Below are 19,319 nucleotides of genomic sequence, written 5' to 3' on the forward strand. Positions count from 1 at the left end.
GTAACAGACTATCTTTTCACTGGCAGTTGTCTCCTGATCTCTATTGGCCTCATCATACCTGAATAATAAGAAAAACCTACATTTAAAAATACTGTAATACTATGTGTTTTTTTTTAAGGAGCTAAGTAATTTTTTTCTGAAAGTTAAAATCTACGGACTGAAATGTGCAGATCTTAAGTGTACAGTTCAATGAGTTTTGACAAATGTATATATCCATGCAACCAACCAAGATTTCGAACATTTTCATCACTTCAGAAAGTTCCCTTATGACCCCTTCCATTGACTGGTCTTTTAAGATGAACAGACATTCTTCTTCATAGTGAGAATTCCAAACAGCCATAGAGCAAAAACTGAGAAATCAGTGGCCGTTTTTGCTGAAGTTTCTAGAAAGCTCAGAACTAGGACTTCTTCAAAATTGGAGTCAGCTGTTTAGAGAGTTGCCTTTTGCCTCGGCTTGCCCAGAAAAGTCCCAGGGGCAAGAATGTGGAATGGCTTGGGAAGGTCAGAAAGAATTTCTCCTTGTGCAGGGTGCAGGGTGCAGGGTGAGCTAAGCGGTCATTCAGAAGCCTCTTTCAAAAAGCCTTTCTAAGTCCCAGCTGGAATTGCTCTCTCCCTTGCCTGTACTCTCTTAGCACTTTGCTTAGAAGCTCAAAATCTCTTCCCTGACAAGGATTGTAGAAATCATCTAACATTACATAATAATGGTACCTAATTCAAAATCAGGAAAATGGAACAGACTCACAGACATAGAGAACAGACTTGCGGTTGCCAAGGGGGAGGGCAGTGGGGAAAGGAAGGACGGGGAGTTTGGAATGAGCAGGTGTAAACTATGATATACAGGTTTGTATATTATATGATAATACAGATTAAACAACAAGATCTTACTATACAGCACAGGGAACTATAGTCAGTATCCTGTGATAAACCGTAATGGAAAAGAATATGAAGAGGAATGTATATATATGTATAACTGAATCACTTTGCTGTACAGTAGAAATTAACACAACAATGTAAATCAACTATACCTCAATAAAATAAATTACAAAAAATCAGGAAAATGGCTCTTCAGACAAACTTTTATCTTTCTTTTATAAAGCAAAGGTCCAAAGATCCAAATATCCTCTTTATCTTGGCTGCCAGGTAACTCATCTAAATCCAGTGCTTACCAAAAGCAATGAATTCATCCCAGGTGTCTGATAACATCTATTTCTCTGCTCTTTTTAACCAGGTGTTTTATTTTTTCAATTTCAATTTTATTTGTCCTTCTTAATGTATTGCATTTATTTGTTGTAAGCTGCCTGAAAATTCTTGCACCTTTATAACATCTACGGTGCATTGGACTTAATTTATGTGTATGGCTGACTTCCATTTTCTTCCACAGTTTAGCAAAATGCTCTGCTTGACGAGGACTCAATAAATATCTTAAAAATTGAGTTGAGTATGACCAGAAGAGAGCTACTTGTAGACTTATCCTTTTTCTTTCTTTAAAAAAAAGTTCTCTCAAGGGGGTGACCCTGAAGAGTGTCAGCCACGATTTAGGAGAGGGCTGCGTTAGCGGGACCCACACCCCAATCCTTCCTGGCCTGCCGGGTTCCCTCAGGAGACCGAGTCACAGGGACCTACCTCTTCTTCGTGCCTTTCCTTTTGGGGGGTGTTGGGTATGGAAATGAATCTTCATGGGGAAGATGAAGAGCTCTGCTGGGGTCTTATTGGCTTTAAGTTGACTCCTCAGGGGGTCCAGGACTCTGGATGATTCCTCTGAGATAGGAGGTGATTTCAAAGCCTTTGGTGCCTGGAGAAAATGTAAAAACAAACACACCCCCATCTGGCAGGTATCTAAATCCTGCTGCCTGCAAGGGATAAATGACATTGTATCTTACTGAATCTCCAGCATCAGAAGCTGCTGAGTGTAATGTCGCTTCTGTACCCAGGGCTGGGAGATAAAGCTGACAGACCTGGAAACCGGTCAACCCACTAGAGTAGGGCTGCTTTGCTTCATGGGAACGTGGTTATGCACCCATTAACCTAGCCTCTGATTGCTCTGAGAAGTATAAATGTGGTAAATTCAAGAGCCTTTGTGAGGAAATACAGTCTTTCTCTTGCAGTCGGGAAACTGAGCCAGATTAAAATGATAGAGCTGAGACTTCCATGTCCGGAGAAGGAGAAATCTTGGCTTGTGTCGTTAAGAGAAAAAAATATGGCTCAGATTGTGGACTGTGCAAACCTGTAGGTAAGAAAGGGCAGAAAGTAGGAATACACATTTGTGTTTGCTTTCCTCATGTCATCTCTCTAAGCTTCAATTTCTTCCTCTGTAAAATGGGGGCAATCATACTTCCCACCTCATAAATTGCCATGAGGATTAAATGAGTTAATTATATGTCGCTACAACAGTGTTTGGAGCTAAGCTTTTTTCTATGATATTTCTTTGAGAGAAGACTCTTCTTTCATTAGGGTTTAATACCTAATCTTGCCACTAGCAGAATACCTAGCTGTCTCCACACGTCTATAATAGGAACATAGCTAGAAAAAAAATCACTGTGTGTCAGGATCAGCTACAACTGTAACCCAGTTTTTTTATGTCCAAAAAACCCCAAAACGTGTGTGTGTGGTGTATGTGTATATGTATATGGGGAGAGAGAGAGAGAGAGAGAGAGAGGGAGAGAAAGGAGCTATGGGTAGCACTTAGTCTCCTGTTTCCAATTATTCAGAAGTTGCTGAAAATTTCTCCTTTTAGTTTGCAGCTTTTAACATACGAACTTGGTTCTATGAAATGTATACGTGTGCTGGGTTTCAGGGACTTCAGTTTCACAGGAGGAAAAATAAAAACGTCTCTCACTTTTTTAGTGTTCAAAAAGAAAAAAGATCCGAAACACACACAAGTATCCTAACGTGTTTAGAGTTGAATGAGGAAGGAAATTCACCCAAATATATTCAGGGTAATATGTATAATTATGAGACGTTAAGAAAATGATTAACCTAACACATGCACATAGCATATTTATGTCCCTGGAGACCTCCACTGTCCAGGTGCCGGCTGCCCACCAACTGCCCTCTTCTGAATACTGACCTTGTGTATTTTGTTTGACAAGGTTTGCATTGGGAAATCTATGTGGAAACTCAAATGGTTTGTGTGAGGTATGGCTGATAAGCCAAGCCTTAATTTCTCTATTGTAATTAAAAATTTACAGAGTTTTAATATAGTGGAAAATATTGCTTTCCTCTGCTAAATCATATACATGGGTTGAGGGAAGGGACTCCTGTCCTCTGAGCCTGGCTTGGTTCTGGGCTGAACTGGGTGTGAGATTGAGGGCTTTCCTTAGGCCTGAGTGACCCTGGCAGGTCAGGCCTGCTGTTTACTCCTGGTTCAAAGGAACCTGGGAAGACAGATGCCCTTCTGGTATGAATGGAAAGGTTTAGATCAGCTTAGACATGGAAAATCTGAGAAAATCCTGAATAGACTGAAAACGACCTCCCTCACTGGCACCAGGACCACCTGGTGTGCCCATGGCTCCTCAGGACCACTTCAGATGGTGCGAATCCCCACCATGAACTAACACTGCTGTTGTTTCCAGTTGGACACAAGATACTTTCACATAAATGCTTCATCTCCTTTCATCCTTCCATCAGCCCTGTGAGGCTGGCATTATTATCTGTGTGCACAGAGGAGGTCACTATAGCTCAGAGTGGTGAGCCACTGGCTCAAGTAACACAGCTGCCACGGGCAGAACATTCCAGAGTCCCTGCTCATTCCCACTCAGCACAGGTGCCTCCCAACCAAACTGAAGACCCACACAGAATTTCAAGGCAGGACCAGGCCAGAGACGGCGAAGGACGTCTTTAAGGAAGGTGTACCTGACTTCTGAAGGGGGTTGATAAACCTGCAAAATTTATCCTACAGTTTCAAAGGTGACAGACCCTCAAATTAAGCAAAACCATTTCTGGGTTCCAGCATTTTGAGGTTGAAGTGGGTCAGCTGCTTACAAACCCAAATTCTGTCCTTACACGCTTACAGATAAACCTCAGCCCCTTAACAGGAAAAGGGATTCTGTTGGTACCAGAAAGTTTGGTTAACACCATAACGCTTTAATCGGGGGCAGCTGAAATTTCCTGTACTTCACTATTTTCAACATTTAGTAAATTACTACCGCTTTAGTCCAGCTCCACCCGGTGAGCTCAGAAGCAAGTAAGGCCTGTTCTCTGAGACATCCCTTTGAGTCACCTCATTCCTAGATTGAGATTAATCTTTTAAGCGCGCGCATGCTTAAAACACACACACACACACACACACACACACACACACACACACACGCACAACCTTTTTCCTCCTTGCTTCTCCAGATGTGTTTTTTTCTGAGCCCGTGGCAGATGCTACAGGAGGGAAAAGACATCTTTCAGCAGGAGGCTCCTGGAACAAGTGGCTGCTTCTGCCCTGGTGGAGTTTCATATTCCCTTGTTTGTCTGTAGAAACAGGATGGGAACAAGAACTTATTAGTTGCCGGGGTGGGGATGGACAGTTGACTTTCAACTTTTATCACTTTTGGGTTAATGGGAAGAGAGACAGAGAGCGCCGAGGCACTCAGACGGCCATGGCTTTGGCTGAGGTAGCTTCAGGAAGCCCTAATCTCATTATCTGGGTTGGGTTCTTGTTGGTTGAGTCAGGTGATAGGGAGAATAATAACGATCATCATAGTAGTTACTATGTATTAAGTGTTAACTATAGGACAAGAATCATGCAAAGTATTTTATATGCATTAACTGAATCCCCGTAATAGCCTTATGGAGGTATTATTATTATTCCCATTCTACAGATGAGGAAACGGAGCCTCTGTAAGATTAAATAACTTGCCCAAGGTCACCGTTAGTAAGTGGGGGTAATTTGAGCGCAGGCAGTCTGACTGCGGAATGTGTGCGGTTGAGGACTGGTCTCATTCCTACCTCCAGCTGGACTTTGGCAGTTATTTTCTAAGGTGAGTGGCATGAGGAAGTGACACTCAGCCTGCCTCGGTGCTCTCTGCAGGATCAGGTTTACCGAGATCAACAAGCAAGGTATTTGGCTTCTTACCGCTGAGATCTGCCTTCCTGTTGGGGAAGGCGCGTCCATAGAATGTCGTGTGGGATTTGTCACGCAGGAGCCAAGAATGATCGATGCGGGCATGCCCAAGGGCCCTCCTGGAGGTTTGCTGTGTTTTTTCATGGTGGCTTTCCTTTGAAGCGTGGATGCAACGGTGATTCCCTTTTGACGTGTCCTAGGGAAGGACAGATACGCATTCCTGAAAACAGGTTTTGTAAAGGAACAGAGCAGGTTCCTATAACAGTCAGACCTTGTGGCTAGACTGGTGGTTCCAAGGATGAAATCTCCTTAGCAGCCTGGGAAGAAAAACATGGTTATAATGGCAAGATATTTCATGATGTTTATTATAATAAAACATTTTATTATTGGTGATAGAATGACATTTAACCATGCCTGACATATAGTGCTTTCTTGCAAAAAATTTAAAAATCAAAATGAAAAAATTAAAAATCAAGCATCAGTATCACTGTCTTTTCTTTTTGGCAAACTTTTTTTTATTGTAGTAAAATATACATAACATAAAATTTATCATTTTAACCATTTTTAAGTGTATAGTTCTGCATTAAGTATATTCACGCTAGTATCATTGTCTTTATCCATCATAAAATGTCTCTTCTCTCCCACTAGGTGGTACTTCTCTTCTCCCCCTTTCCTGTTTCATTGGCGTGTGACCTGCTTGTAAGTCATACATGTTTATTCAAGATAGGAGCACGTGTTGTCTACGTTTCTCTGAACCACTGTCGCCTTGTACACACGTGCACACACACACACACACACACACACACACGGGCCTTAGAGTTTAGAAAGCATTTTTACATTTTAACTTATTTAATCCTTATAGCAACCTTGAGAGGTGTGTATGATAACAGCTCCATTTTACAAGAGAGGTAATTCAAAGAGGTTCAAAGTTAGTTAAGTTAGTCACCATAGCTAGCAAGATGCAGGACTCAAAACAAGGCTTTTCCAACTCTAAGGCCAAAAAGCTCTTTTTTCTAGAGAAGACTAGAGCTGCCTAGATGGGGTGAAGAGTGTAGGGAGGATCTGTGGTTAAGTAAGATTGGAAAACCATGAGTTAAAACTAAACCAGCCACTTTACCTATAGAACTACCTATGGTCCATGGTCAAATGTGCACTGTGACTCTCTGGGAGGAGGACATTTCCCAAATGTATTTGGCCAAGAAACCCTTTTTTTGCATGGAGCATCTGGCAATGCTAGGGTTCCACAGGTGACACTTTGGGAAACAGGGGTCAGTAGGCTCAAAGTACTCTTCTCTTCTCTGGAGGACCCCAAGAAATGGTGAAGGGAGGGAGCATTATCTCTAAAGTCAGAAGAAGAGTGACAGAGGGGACCCCATTAGAAATGGTACCTCTGCCTGTGTTTCATCTTCCTGCCAGGGCTGCTTCCTGAGTGGTGGCAAGCGAGTCCCCTGGCTGCCATGGTTCTTGGCTACAGAGCCCAGGTCCATGTGTCCACCAGCCCCAGCTTCCCCTTCATCCAGGCCCTGCTGACCTGCAAAGGTGAACAGTGTGTCAACTTCACAAGCCCAGAGATAGGTATGATGCTGTTAGCTGCTTCCAAACTGCCTTCCTTCTTGCTTTTCTGAGCAAAAGTGTTGATCAAGGCCCTTGTTCCTCCTCCCTCCTTATTACTGTATTTCTGCTAGTGCCTCCACAGAAGTGGCAGCCAGGTCAGTGGAACAGAACTGCTTTAAGAGTCAGGAGGCTCAAGGTTGAGTCTTTGTTTCATGGACTCAGTTTCCTCATCTGTAAAATGGGGATACTGATTTCTTGCTCTCGCTTCCTTGCAGAGTTGTCTGGGGCTCAAATAAGATCATGAATATGACACCCCTTTGTAAACTGTGAGGGACTAGGGGATAACAGAGGTGTGATGATGGTGGGGTGACCTGCAGCCCTGCTCTATTGTCACTGAGATGCTCAGTCTGAAGCACTTGATTTCCTGGGATGTCTGCTGTTCATTTACTTGTAGAAAAACTCAGGCAAGTGCACTGCTTAGCAATCTGCACTTACCCTGTCTGTGTAACCCTCAGGAAGGATCTGAGTCAACAGATGACTCCAGCATAGTTAACAAATCTTTCGTCGATGGTTTAAAGGGTCCTGCAGCTATTTTCATCACTTACTCAAGGTAGATTTATTGCTGAAACAGTCTGGCAAACTTTCCTTGTTTGGAGCTGCTTTAGCAACACCTCCACTCTCTGCTTGCAGCTCCGTGGAACAATGGGGCTGTCTTTCAACGAGAGGCGCTGGAAGCCCTCAGGGGCTCTGTGTATGTTGGAGCGCTGGGCTTCTGGAGGCTCCCAGCCAGCCTCACTGTCCCCCATACTCCCCAACCCTTGTCATTCCTTACATCATTCTCATCCTTGGTGTCATTGGGTCAAGAGCCAAGTGCTTATCTGTGGACTACTCCCTCCCTGCAGCTCCCCTTCCTCTGCCCATTGGCTCCTGAAGGCTACTTTGGGGCTGAGCTGAGCTGAGAGTGTTGGTGGGGCAGATGCAGACTCAGGCGTAGGTTCAGGGGGACTGCTCAGGTTTTAGTGACCCAGGGAATCCCTGAATCTGGGGTGGCCCAGGGCCACATTAGGCCTGCTCCCAAGAAAGCCTCAACTCCATATAGGATGGAGCACTAAAGACCTTTCTGTGTGTTCTAGAATGATCCTTTGGGGTCAAGCTGGACTTCAGGGCCATCCTTCCTGGTCAGATTCACCAGGGAGCTGAGTGCATTTCTGAGGGTAGAGGAAGTAAAACTCTGGCCAAATGGCCACTCACCTGCTGAACTGTATTTTATGGCAGACTGGCTAAGTTGGGGCAGGGTGCTCTGGGGCGGGAGGATATAGAGGGGCATTCTTCCCTTTGGCTGTATCCCAGGTGATATTGAATATATGACTCAATCTATGTGAGGGAAACCAAGATCCTTCTCAGTAAACATCATCTCTGGCTCATTTATCTATGCTTAACAGAAACAGGTTTGCAAGCAAGGTATTGGAAGTTTCAGTTGTTGAAAGGAGACCACACAACTTGGTCTCTCTCTATCTCAAATATGGGTTCAGATTACCCAAATAGTGTGCATGGGGGTAGTAATTTAGAGCTCTTAGAGAGCTTTTTTACCTGTGTCTTCTCCTATGGTTTTTTACAACAACCCAGAGAGAGTGGAACGCAGACACCACTACTACCATTTTACAGATGAGCAAACTAAGGATGCACAAAGCATAAGTGACTTAGCCAACATCACATTGTTGGGGGATCTGAGATTTGCAGCCAGGACTTTTGTTACTTTCTCCAATACAGTGTCTGGCAAGGAGAGGGAGACCAAGGGGAGATAAAGTTAAAACAAATAAACCATCAGTCAGGGTTCAGGCTATAGTCTCTGAGCTATTTTTCCTTCCTTACAAGTTGATTTTTGGTCCCTGTGATCATGGGCAATTGGGCATTACAGTTATGCTTAAAAAACACAAGGTAGGGGGCTTCCCTGGTGGCGCAGTGGTTGAGAGTCCGCCTGCCGATGCAGGGGACACGGGTTCGTGCCCTGGTCCGGGAGGATCCCACATGCCGCGGAGCGGCTGGGCCCGTGAGCCATGGCTGCTGAGCCTGCGCGTCCGGAGCCTGTGCTCCACAACGGGAGAGGCCACAACGGTGAGAGGCCCGCGTACCGCAAAAAAAAACAAACAAACAAACAAACAAAAAAACACAAGGTAGGGAGGTCTATAACTAACATTTACTGAGCACTTGCTATGAGCCAGATACTGCATTATCTCGTTTAAGTCCCACATCCAATCCTGTGAGGTATAGGTGGGTATGGTCATCTTCATTTTATAAATAAGGAAACTGAGGCCCAGAGAGGTCACATGGCTTAGAATCTGGTGCCAATGGGCACGTGTTTAATCACTATTTAATATTGCCTCTCTGTTTCTGCCTGATTGTGACAGCTCCTCCGTATATGGCATCAATTAGGGAAGCCACTTGATTCCTTAGGTGTGCAGTGTTGATCCACCCTCACATGGAAGTACTATAGTCCACAGTCCAGTATTTTTAGATCTCAGGGCATCAAAGTCTAAGGATATTAACTGGAGACAGTAGAATTTTTGAAGCAAGAAGGCATTAGGCAATGGCGAGGTGGGGTGCCACCTGGGGAAGGGCAGAAGGTTCCAGCACAGGAGGATTACTGGGTGAGTTCACTACTCTTAGGACATGGATGGCCCAGAAACTTGATCTCATCAGTGCCTCAGAATCACCTGGTCTCAGGGATGTTGACCCACATTAGCAAAGTGCATAGAGACTGATGTATAGACCGGGGTATAATTACAAAGAGAAATACAATTGCCTGACCAGCATGTTTCCCATAGATGAACTACTGGACAAGGTTATGACCAAAATTCCTTGATAATGGAGTCTAGACTCAAGGGAGGTATATGGTAGGCATGTTTATGGCACCAGGCTCTGAGAACCTGCCATGTTCTCCACTCCACTTGATAGATCAGATTCTCTACTTATCCTGACTAGATCCTTTTGCAAGTACAGAGCTTGGTTTGTTTCTGGACTATTGTTTCTGGAAAATTCCTTTTTCATTTCAGAAAAATTAACTTTATATTATGTTAGGCTCTTGTCCTTTCCTTCTCGTTTCTCAAAAACTCTGGTAGTAGTCAAGACCCTATTCTTTGCCCAGTCATCTTTATCCAGTCATCTTTCCCCATCTCCCTTGGCAAAGCAAATCTGGCTCTTTTAATGCTTCAAGTTCCCAAGAATAATATTGACAGGTAGAACCTCCATAGTACTGAACAGCTTACAGACAGCTCACAATAATTTTCTGTGCAGTAACGAGGTAGGCCTTGTTATGTCCATTACAGAGATAAGCAAACAAGCTCAAAGAGGTTGAGTGATTGGCTCAAGATCTTACATCTAGTAAGAGAAAGAACAGCCATTGCAGAACAGCCAGATTTCTGGCTCCAAAGCCTGTATTTTTTCTTATGATATTGCCACAAAGCCACAGGTTAAAGAGTGTTAGAGTGAAAAAGACATAAGAAATCGTCTAAAATCTAGACTCTAGATATGCACTGTCCAATACAGTAGCCACTAGCCACATGTGGCTATTTAGATGTAAATTAATTAAGAGTAAATAAAATTTAAAAACTCATTTTCACAGTCACACTACCTACATTTCAAGAGCTCAATAGCCACATGTGGCTGATAACTACTATATTGGAATTGGACAGCATATATATATATATACACACACACATATATACATATATGCATGTATATATACATATACATGTATATATATATATATATACACACGTATATGTATAAAAAATATATATATGTATAAAACATTCTATCATTGCAGAAGGTACTATTGGATGGTGCTGGTCTAGACTAACTCCCTCATTTTACAGATGAGGACAATGAAACCCAGAGTCCCTAGACCTTATTTTGGAAAACTTCATTTTAAGCTGTTAAAAATCCAAGTATTTGAGGTCTGGTTTGATAAAATCAACATGTACCTTGTTCCAAAGATTTTCCTGGTTGAATCCAAAATGGAGGGAAGACAGGCAGGAGATGGTATTTGGGGGGGTACACCTAAAAGATCCTGTTGTGGCCTGAGATTCTTTGGTACATTAAGTTGACTTTCCTGGAGCAGGACAGAATCCTTGATGTATCCTGAAGAGTAGGTCAGGAGTTATTGGTAGAAGTAATGGTTGCCAGTCTAGATGTCTTGGTGATAACTACAGGGTTCCCCACTTGCATTAGTCTTAGTTTTGGACATTGCCCATTAAGGAAGACAATTAGAAGATGTGAGAGATTAAAAAGTCAGATAGAAGCCGTAGAGGGTTCTCTGTCTAGTGTCTTGGGTGCCTCTGGTCCTGTGCCACATATATACTTCTTCCGCTCCACCATTCCCAGGAATTGGGTCCCCCTCGTGGAAGAAACATGGCTGCTTCTTTGGGGTTGGCTAAAAGGCACCTCCTGCCTTGGAAGGAAATCTAAAGGTTTCTCCTGGATATATCCTGCTTGCTTCTGCAACCCCCATGATTTTCAATCCATTCTATAAGTATTTATTGAGGGCTTGTCAATGGTCCCACCTCTCTACTGGGCAGTAGGGTGGATACAGAGAAACCAGACATGGGTCCTTTTTAAAGGCACTAATAGTCTGTTGGAGAGACAAAGCTCTCCTCTGCTCTATGCGTGTGGTCCCAAGTGTCAGTGTTATATAAGGCCAGAAAATGAGGAGCTCAACATTGCTGGATTTGTCAGAGAAGCCTTTGTAGAAGATGTGTGCCTGAAGGGTGGTGAGGATTTATCATAGGAGTGGAAAGATGGGAACATACCAGCATCACAAAGGTGGTGAGCTCTGAGATGTGAAGGAAGGGGGTGGCAGAGTCCATTAGGCCAATGATCTCAAATCCCAGTATTGTCTTTGCTCCTCCAGCTTGAGAGTCTCACCCTCAAGAAGGCCTTTGATGAGGAATTATGGCAAGAGGCCCAAGAATGCACGTACACATGGACCTTTCCTTAAACCACACATTGTAGCTACATGACTTTCACAGAAGGGTCTGAGACATTTTTTGATGTTAAGAGGGGCTCTCCTCCTTGAAGACGTTGGGCTTGGGCCATGGGCCAGTGGCCTGCTCTGCCCTCCGCCCCACCCAACAATAAACATATCTCTGGTTAAGAGGCTCTTTCTCACAAGTGTTAGATAAATGGAACTGCCTGGAACCGTGGGTCCACCGTGAGGGGCAAACCAATTACTGGACAAACCCACATCTCTCATTTTCCTTCAAGTCATCACTTACTGGGGAGAGAGCTGTTTTCTCTCCTTTCCCGAAGTAAACCTGTAAAGCAAGAAGAAAGGCAGTTTTCCTCTGGTCCCGTCTGTTCGTTGGTGCTGAAGAGGTGGCAGCTAGCTGAGTAGCCACTGGCAAATCCTACTGCTCTCCCCTCTCTTCCCCAGTAGGTTTGCCAAATAAAATATGGGATGTCCAGTTAAAATTGAATTTCAGATAAACAATGAATACTTTTTTAGTAGGAATATGTACCAGATGTTACAAGTGTAACTTTTTTGTGCGTGCCTCTGTGTGTATGTGCACGTGTGTAGGCGCTAAATCTGGCAACTCTAATTCCCAGCCATTGCCTGTTTTTATTTTGAAGCCATTACAGAGTGTGTTTGGGGTCTCTGTTCAGCAGCAGGGTGTCTGTCTCACTCCTGGGTGGGTTGTGCTGGAGAGCCACCTTCTTTGAGGAGGAGGCCTAACATTTCTACGTCCTGGGGGATCTGAGGTCCCTCTGAAGGGGAAGTAGGGGATATTGGGAAGAGGGTGGCACCTGGGGTGTGGGGAGGATCTGGCTTCTGGTTTCAGCTTTGCTTTTGGCTGAATGACCTTGGACAAATTACTTTGCCCCTCTGGGCCTCTTTCTCCTTCCCTTGTAAAAGATTGGGATTGCACTGGAGGATCTGGAGTCTCTGCATGGGGAAGCTTGGGATGCACGTTCTGCTTGGGATGCAGAGCGTGAGACTGTTGAGAGGCAGTAGAGGGAAGGCAAGACTTCAGGCTGCACTCCCTCCGCACACGTGGGGGAAGCTGACGGGCGAAAGGTGCGACGGCACTATTAACACAGAATTGGGCCTGAAATTCTGCTGTTTCAGACCTTGATGGAAAACACACTCTCACACCAGAATGCGAGGCGGGGAGGCTCAAGGTGCACCTCCTCCCATGTCCCCACTGACCTGCACATTGGAGCCTGTACATGGTGTCAGGGGGCCACGTCCGCAGGAGGCCACGGAGGTGTCTCTTGGCTGAATACCCAGGCTGGGTCCGCCGTAGGCCCTGGCTCTCTGGTTGGCTTTGGAAGTGGAGGTATGGCTGCCAGGCCCTGTCCTGCTCTCTCTGTGTGGACACCAGTCAGGAAACAGCATGGCTGCTGAGCTGGGAGCCTCCCAGTGATACAGGCTGGCTAGCACAATCCTCATCAGTAATCCGGGAGACTCCCGGAAGGTGCTGGAAGGCACCAGAAACGGATGCCTCGGCCAACAGACATAAACCAAGAGCCCACCAAGCAAAGCTCTGAAAGGCCCCTGTGGATTTGCAGTTGGAAGGAGAAGGAGAAATGAGAAATACCAGATCCCATCTTGAGATAGAACACCAGAAAAGGATAAAGAGCCTCAAAAGAAAACACATCATTTAGTTCAGCCTGTGGAAATCATTTTAGTATCTTAAAAAGTGGCCCCGTATGAGAAAGCCAGGTCGACAAATCAGCATCAGCGTTCAATGTTTGCAATATGAATAATGGGACAGACAAACTCTGTCCGTGTTCACGAGGAGCATGGCATTTTGAAAACATCTGGCTCTGCTGCATTTCATTTCAGCCAGGGAGAAGTTTCTGGGAATCTACCTGCCAAAGTCACTATGCAAGACATCATGGGAAATAAATGTGAATAATAACATCTTACACTTGGCTAGGGCTTTATCTTATACAAATAATTTTCACCTCATTATAATCCTTTAAGGTGGACAAGTTAATATCATAACCACTTAAATGAGGTAGAAATTCTCTAAGGATAATCAGTTAAGCACAAGAATAGCAAACACGTGGTCCTTGTGTTGACATCTCTCCTCATCCCTGTTGTCCATGGCAGACATCACCAATCAATCACAGCACTCTTGACTGAAGAACTGATTGTGATCTGAGTCTTTGCTTTTTCTCTGGAGAAAAAGCGACAAATAAGGCAGATGGATAACGAATATATAAATTGACTAAAGGTAAAAAAAAAAGCATGGCTTATTATTCAATTGACTCTACTGTCTCAGAATTTGTTAATTAAATGAATGCTTGGAATCCAAGCACAGAGCATCACCTGGTCCTTGATGTCTGGACAGTTTATGTGGCAAGTACTTCAAGTACAAAAAGAGCCTGAAAAACTCAGCCCCACATAAATCTTGAGGCTTTTTCCACAGGACATGAGAGAGGGAGTTGTAGGGAGGGCAGTGGACACAAAATGACTTAAGTTCTTTCACTCACTCCATTTTTTCATTTGGTCATGCAATAAAAATTTGTTCAGCACCTTCTACGTGCCAGGCACTGTGTTAAGCCCTGGTCTATGGAGCCACTAGATCCAAGGCTTTTTCTGGATGAACTGGAACTTCATTTCCTCCTGTAAATCTTTGCTTCCAATGACTTCCCTCTAAATGTGATAAAACCAAGCGTCCTCTGAGATGCTGTGGCCCTGGTGCAGATGGCATGACGCCCTGTCTGATCTGGATAAGAGCCCCTTGGTTTTCAGTAGGGGGCACTTCTGAAGCACCTGCTTGGTTCTGTAGCTTTGCTCGGCCGCTTGCTCAATGTGGCAGGGAGTTGCCGAGAAGAATTAGGGAATCCCTTATCCTGGAATTTGGCACATCTAGGTACATTTTTGCCTTGAGTTTGAAAGCTGATCTTGGCCTCTGTATTAGTTTCTTATTGCTGTTTAACAGATTTCCATACACTTAGTGGCTTATTATTATTATTATTATTTTTTTCGGCCACGCTGCGTGGCTTGCACAATATTAGTTCCCTGACCAGGGATTGAACCTGGGCCCCTGGAGTGAAAGTGCTGAGTCCTAACCACTGGGCCACCAGAGAATTCCCCCCTTAGTGGATTTTTTTTTTTAAATACATTTATTTATTTATTTATTTATGGCTGTGTTGGGTCTTCGTTGCTGTGCACGGGCTTTCTCTAGTTGCAGCAAGGGGGGGCTACTCTTTGTTGCGGTGTGCGGGCTTCTCATTGCGGTGGCTTCTCTTTTTGCGGAGCACAGGCTCCAGGCACACAGGCTTCAGTAGTTGTGGCTTGTGGGCTCTAGAGTGCAGGCTCAGTAGTTGTGGTGCACGAGTTTTGTTGCTCCGTGGCATGTGGGATCTTCCCAAACTGGGGCTCGAACCCATGTCCCCTGCATTGGCAGGTGGATTCTTAACCACTGCACTACCAGGGAAGTGCCCTTAGTGGCTTTAAATGATACAAATTTGTTATTTTACAGTGCTGGAGGTCAGAAGTTTGAAATGGGTCTCACAGGGCTAAAATCAAGGTGTTACAGGGCTTTCTGGAGGCTCTAGGGAAGAATCTGTTCCTTTGCTTTTTCCAGTTTCTAGAGGCTGCCTGCGTTCCTTGGCCTGTGACCCCTTCCTCCATCTTGAGAGCCAGCAACATTGGGCTGAGTCCTTCTCATGCTGCCATCTCTCTGGTTCTCTCTTTTGATTCCGTCTTCCCCTTTTAAGGATCCCTGCGATTATACTGGGCCTGCCCTGATAATCCAGGATAACCGCCTTGTTTTAAGGCCATCTGGTTAGTAATCTTAATTCCACCTGCAACCTTAATTTCCCTTTGCCATATAACCTAGTATATTCATAAGTTCCAGCAATTAGGTTGTAGACATCTTTGGGGGGCCATTATTCTGCCTACCACAGCTTCTTTAAGTTTTTTTTTCTAGTTTTCTGGTTCCTGTTCGTAATTTCTCAAATTATGCCTGTGAAGTTGGTTCATAAATTTCACATCTCATTGGATTAACTGAAGTACTGCGGGAGGCCGCAGGCCTGCTTAGGTTACCAAAAAGCTCACTCAGGGTTAAATCTATTCACTCATTTCCAACATGTAGAATAATAAGTTAAGTGGAAAAAAGCAAGGTATTAGAAGGAATGTATAGTACAACTACAATCCCATTAAAGTTTATTTTATAAATGTATAATCATGGTGGAAAGACTGGAAGAAAATACATTAAAATTCTAATAACAACAGTATTAGGGTGTTGGGCATAAGATTACAGATAGTTTTTTCTTCTCTCTTTTTTTATGGAATCAAAATTTCAGTAAAATAGATTATATTATAAATGGAAAACACGTTAAAAATTAATGTATTTTATTGCACCCACCGCCCTTGCATACATTCTCCATATTTTTCTATTCCTTCTCCAACATTATCCTGAACCTCTAACCACCAAAATTACTCTAAAACATAAAAGGAGGCAGAAGGGAGCCAGGAAGGGAGTTTCTGGAACAGGGAAATAAACGATAGCAGGAGGTTGGCTGCCGATGGTTCCAGACTTCTCAGGCCTGCCTTGGCTTTGCTAATCAACCCCAGCTTTTGGTTCTTCTGAAATGAGTAATTAGTGTGCACAGAGGGGTCTCTTATCCACACTCCACTGGGAATGCTTCCTCTAACGAGGGACTAGCTCTGGCCCGCCAGCTCCCTGGTGCTCCCCCGGCCTCCATGTGCAGAGGGGCAAAGGGGCGCCCATGCATCTGTCCGCAGCCCCACACTGGCTGTCATGGCCACCCCACCTCGGTCCTGGCAGGCAAGGGTTTTCAGAAGGTGGAAGGAGCCCATGTGTGCAGTACTCCTGCCCAGCAGATACGCGGTGGCAGGGTGCCAGTGTCCCCAGGAAGACAAGAAATGCCCAGATCGCCAGCTGTCATCATACCACAGAGGGTGGGCACCCTTTGTGTGCAGGAGTCAACAGAGAGGTAAAGAGAGAAATCCAGCTCTCCCAGGGCTGGCAGGCAAAGCCCTCTGTAGTTTGACCCCACCCACTTCTCCAGGTAAGAGCCACACCTGTCTAATTACTCTGACTTTGCCCACTCTCCCCCCTGGGCTTTCACTGACCTATGCCTAGAGGGCTGCGCTCCATTTATTTTTTTACCACAAGACTCAGCTCAGATTCTATCTCCTCCATGACGCCACTCTAGATTTTCCTAGGAGGAAGCAATCTCAGTCTCTAGCATCTTTATACTTTGACAGCATATTAATAAATTATAGTCTAGTTCCTCTCATGGGCTGCCTTGTATCAGGTATCACAGGAGCACAAATCTGCCTACCTGACCACATTGTACACCCAGCCCTACTGGGTAGAGGTTATGACCTCCCACCGCCACACCCTGGCAACTAATATGTTCATCTAACAACCATCTGTTGAGAATTTGCCATGTGTCAGGCAATGTTCAAGGCACTGAGTATTTAATAACTATTCAAGATGTTAGCTTAATGGAATAGAAATCCCCCAAATGTCTGTACTTTCCTGCTGACCACCTGTACCTTGAGCTGCCCACTGCAGTCAGAAGTCCTTCTCTCCGGAGGAGCATAGCTGGTGTCTCTTGCCCCTTGGTCAGGCTTGCCGGAGTTAGTGTGCCCTGGCAAAGGCCAAGCCTTATTAGAACAGAGGGTAACCACCATTGTTGTTGCACCTGTGCAGGTGTGCCTGGAGCCAGACTTGGGGCTGCCAGGTGAGTGCAACCAGAGTGGAGGTGAGGGTGAGGTGGGAGGGGAGAGATGTGTGTCCACTTGCAGCTGTGCCTGAAAAGTCTTCTCAGCCCCAGCCTGACTTTAATCAGCCTCGTGTAAACACTGCCGCTTTCAGCTAGCCCTTTTCTCTGCAGATTTAATTTCTGAGAGTCTGTACAAATGATACTATCTCTCCCACATATCTTTGGTGGCCATATGTTCCTGAGTATCAAGCCATTAAGAAGAGAATCATAAAGTGGTCTGAATTTTCCCGTAGTTGCAATGTTGTTACAGGGTTTGATTCTCAACCAAACCATTTAGCATCAAAGATTTGACCAGCCATATGTCACAAAAGCAAAGAAGATACAACAACTAGAAATGAAAACAGAAAAAATTAAGCTTCAGTTTCTTTAAGAGCTCAGTCTTTTTCAGTCTGAATCCTGGCTCCATTACTTACTAGCTGTGTGGCTTTGGGGAAATTACTTGACCCATATGTGCCTCAGTTTCTTTATCTGTCAAATAAGGATGATAAAAGTACATACCCTGCCTGCAAAAATAAATGAAGTTGGATCCTTACCTTGCATCATAGACAAAAGTTAACTCAAAGTAGAATAGACTTAAGAGCTAAAACTATAAAACTCTTAGAAGAAAACGTAGGGGAAAACCTTCACAACATTGGATTTGGTGATGATTTCTTGGATATGACACCAAAAGAATAGGCAACAGAAGAAAAAATAGATAAGTTGGACTTCATGAAAATGTAAAGCTTGGGACTTCCCTGGCAGTCAGTGGTTAAGACTCTGTGCTTCCACTGCAGGGGGCACGGATTCAATCCCTGGTGGGGGAAGTAAGATCCTGCCTGCATGCCATGTGGCCAAAAAAAAAAAAAAAAGAAAGAAAGAAAATGTAAAACTTTTGTGCATCAAAGGATGCTAGCAGGAGTGAAAAGGCAACCCACAGAATGGGAGAAATTATTTGCAAATCATATATATCTGATAAGGGATTAATATGCAGAATGTATAAAGAACCCTTACAACTCAAAAACAAAAAAACAAACAACCTGATTTTAAAATGGGCAAAGGACTCGGATAGACAATTTTCCAAAGAAGAGACACAAATGGCCAATAAGCACATGGAAAGATGCTAAATATTACTTGTTACTAAGGTATGCAAATCAAAACCACAATGAGATACCGCTTCATACCCATTAAGATAGCTATTATTAAAAAAAAACCCACAGAAAATACAAGTGTTGTTGAAGATTTGTAGAAATTGAAACCCTTGGGCATTGCTAATGGGAATGTAAAATGATGCAGCGACTATGGAAAACAGTATGGCGCTTCCTCAAAAAACAAAAAATAGAATTACATATGATCCAGCAATTCTACTTTGGGTATATACTCAAAAGAATTAAAAGCAGGGACACTGACAGGTATTTGTACATCCAGGTTTATAGCAGCATTATTCACAATAGCCAAAACGTGGAAGCAATTTGTGTCCATCAACTGATGAATGAATAAACAAAATGTGGTATATATACGTAGTGAATCATTATTCAGCTTTAAAAAGAAAGGAAATTCTGATACATGCTACAATATGAACGAACCTTGAAGACATTATGCTAAATGAAATAAACCGATTACAAAATACTGAAAGGATAACTATTATTTCACTCATATGAGGTACTTACAGTGGTCAAATTCATAGACACAAAAAGTAGAATGATGGAAAATAGGGAATTACTGTTTAATGTGTAGAGAGTTTCAGTTTTGCTAGATAAAAAAGTTTTAGAGATGGATGGTGGTAATGGTTGTATAACAATGTGAATGTACTTATTGCCACTCAACTGTATACTTAAAATTGATTAAAATGGTAAATTTTATGTATATTTTACAACAATAAAAAGTACACATAAAGTTGTTGTGAGGATTAAATGAGATAGTAAGTATAAAGTGCTTAGAATGGTGATGGGTACAATAGTATTACTTA

At 43.7% G+C, this 19,319-nt stretch overlaps 1 protein-coding gene across 1 annotated transcript in view; it reads right to left on the minus strand.

The window, feature by feature from the left end:
• KIAA2012 overlaps positions 1-19,319 on the minus strand; it is a gene marked incomplete at both ends in the record, with an annotated part of 111,906 nt that overhangs the window by 84,909 nt on the left and 7,678 nt on the right. Inside the window, 7 exon segments of the mRNA XM_082658188.1 lie at positions 1,624-1,792; positions 4,316-4,458; positions 5,063-5,246; positions 6,439-6,581; positions 10,588-10,657; positions 10,659-10,744; positions 12,810-12,969. Coding sequence (XP_082514314.1) covers positions 1,624-1,792; positions 4,316-4,458; positions 5,063-5,246; positions 6,439-6,581; positions 10,588-10,657; positions 10,659-10,744; positions 12,810-12,969 — 955 coding nt within the window.

The sequence above is a fragment of the Grampus griseus genome (genome assembly GCF_964374135.1).
Source record: "Grampus griseus genome assembly, chromosome: 7".
Classification (NCBI taxonomy): Eukaryota; Metazoa; Chordata; class Mammalia; order Artiodactyla; family Delphinidae; genus Grampus; species Grampus griseus.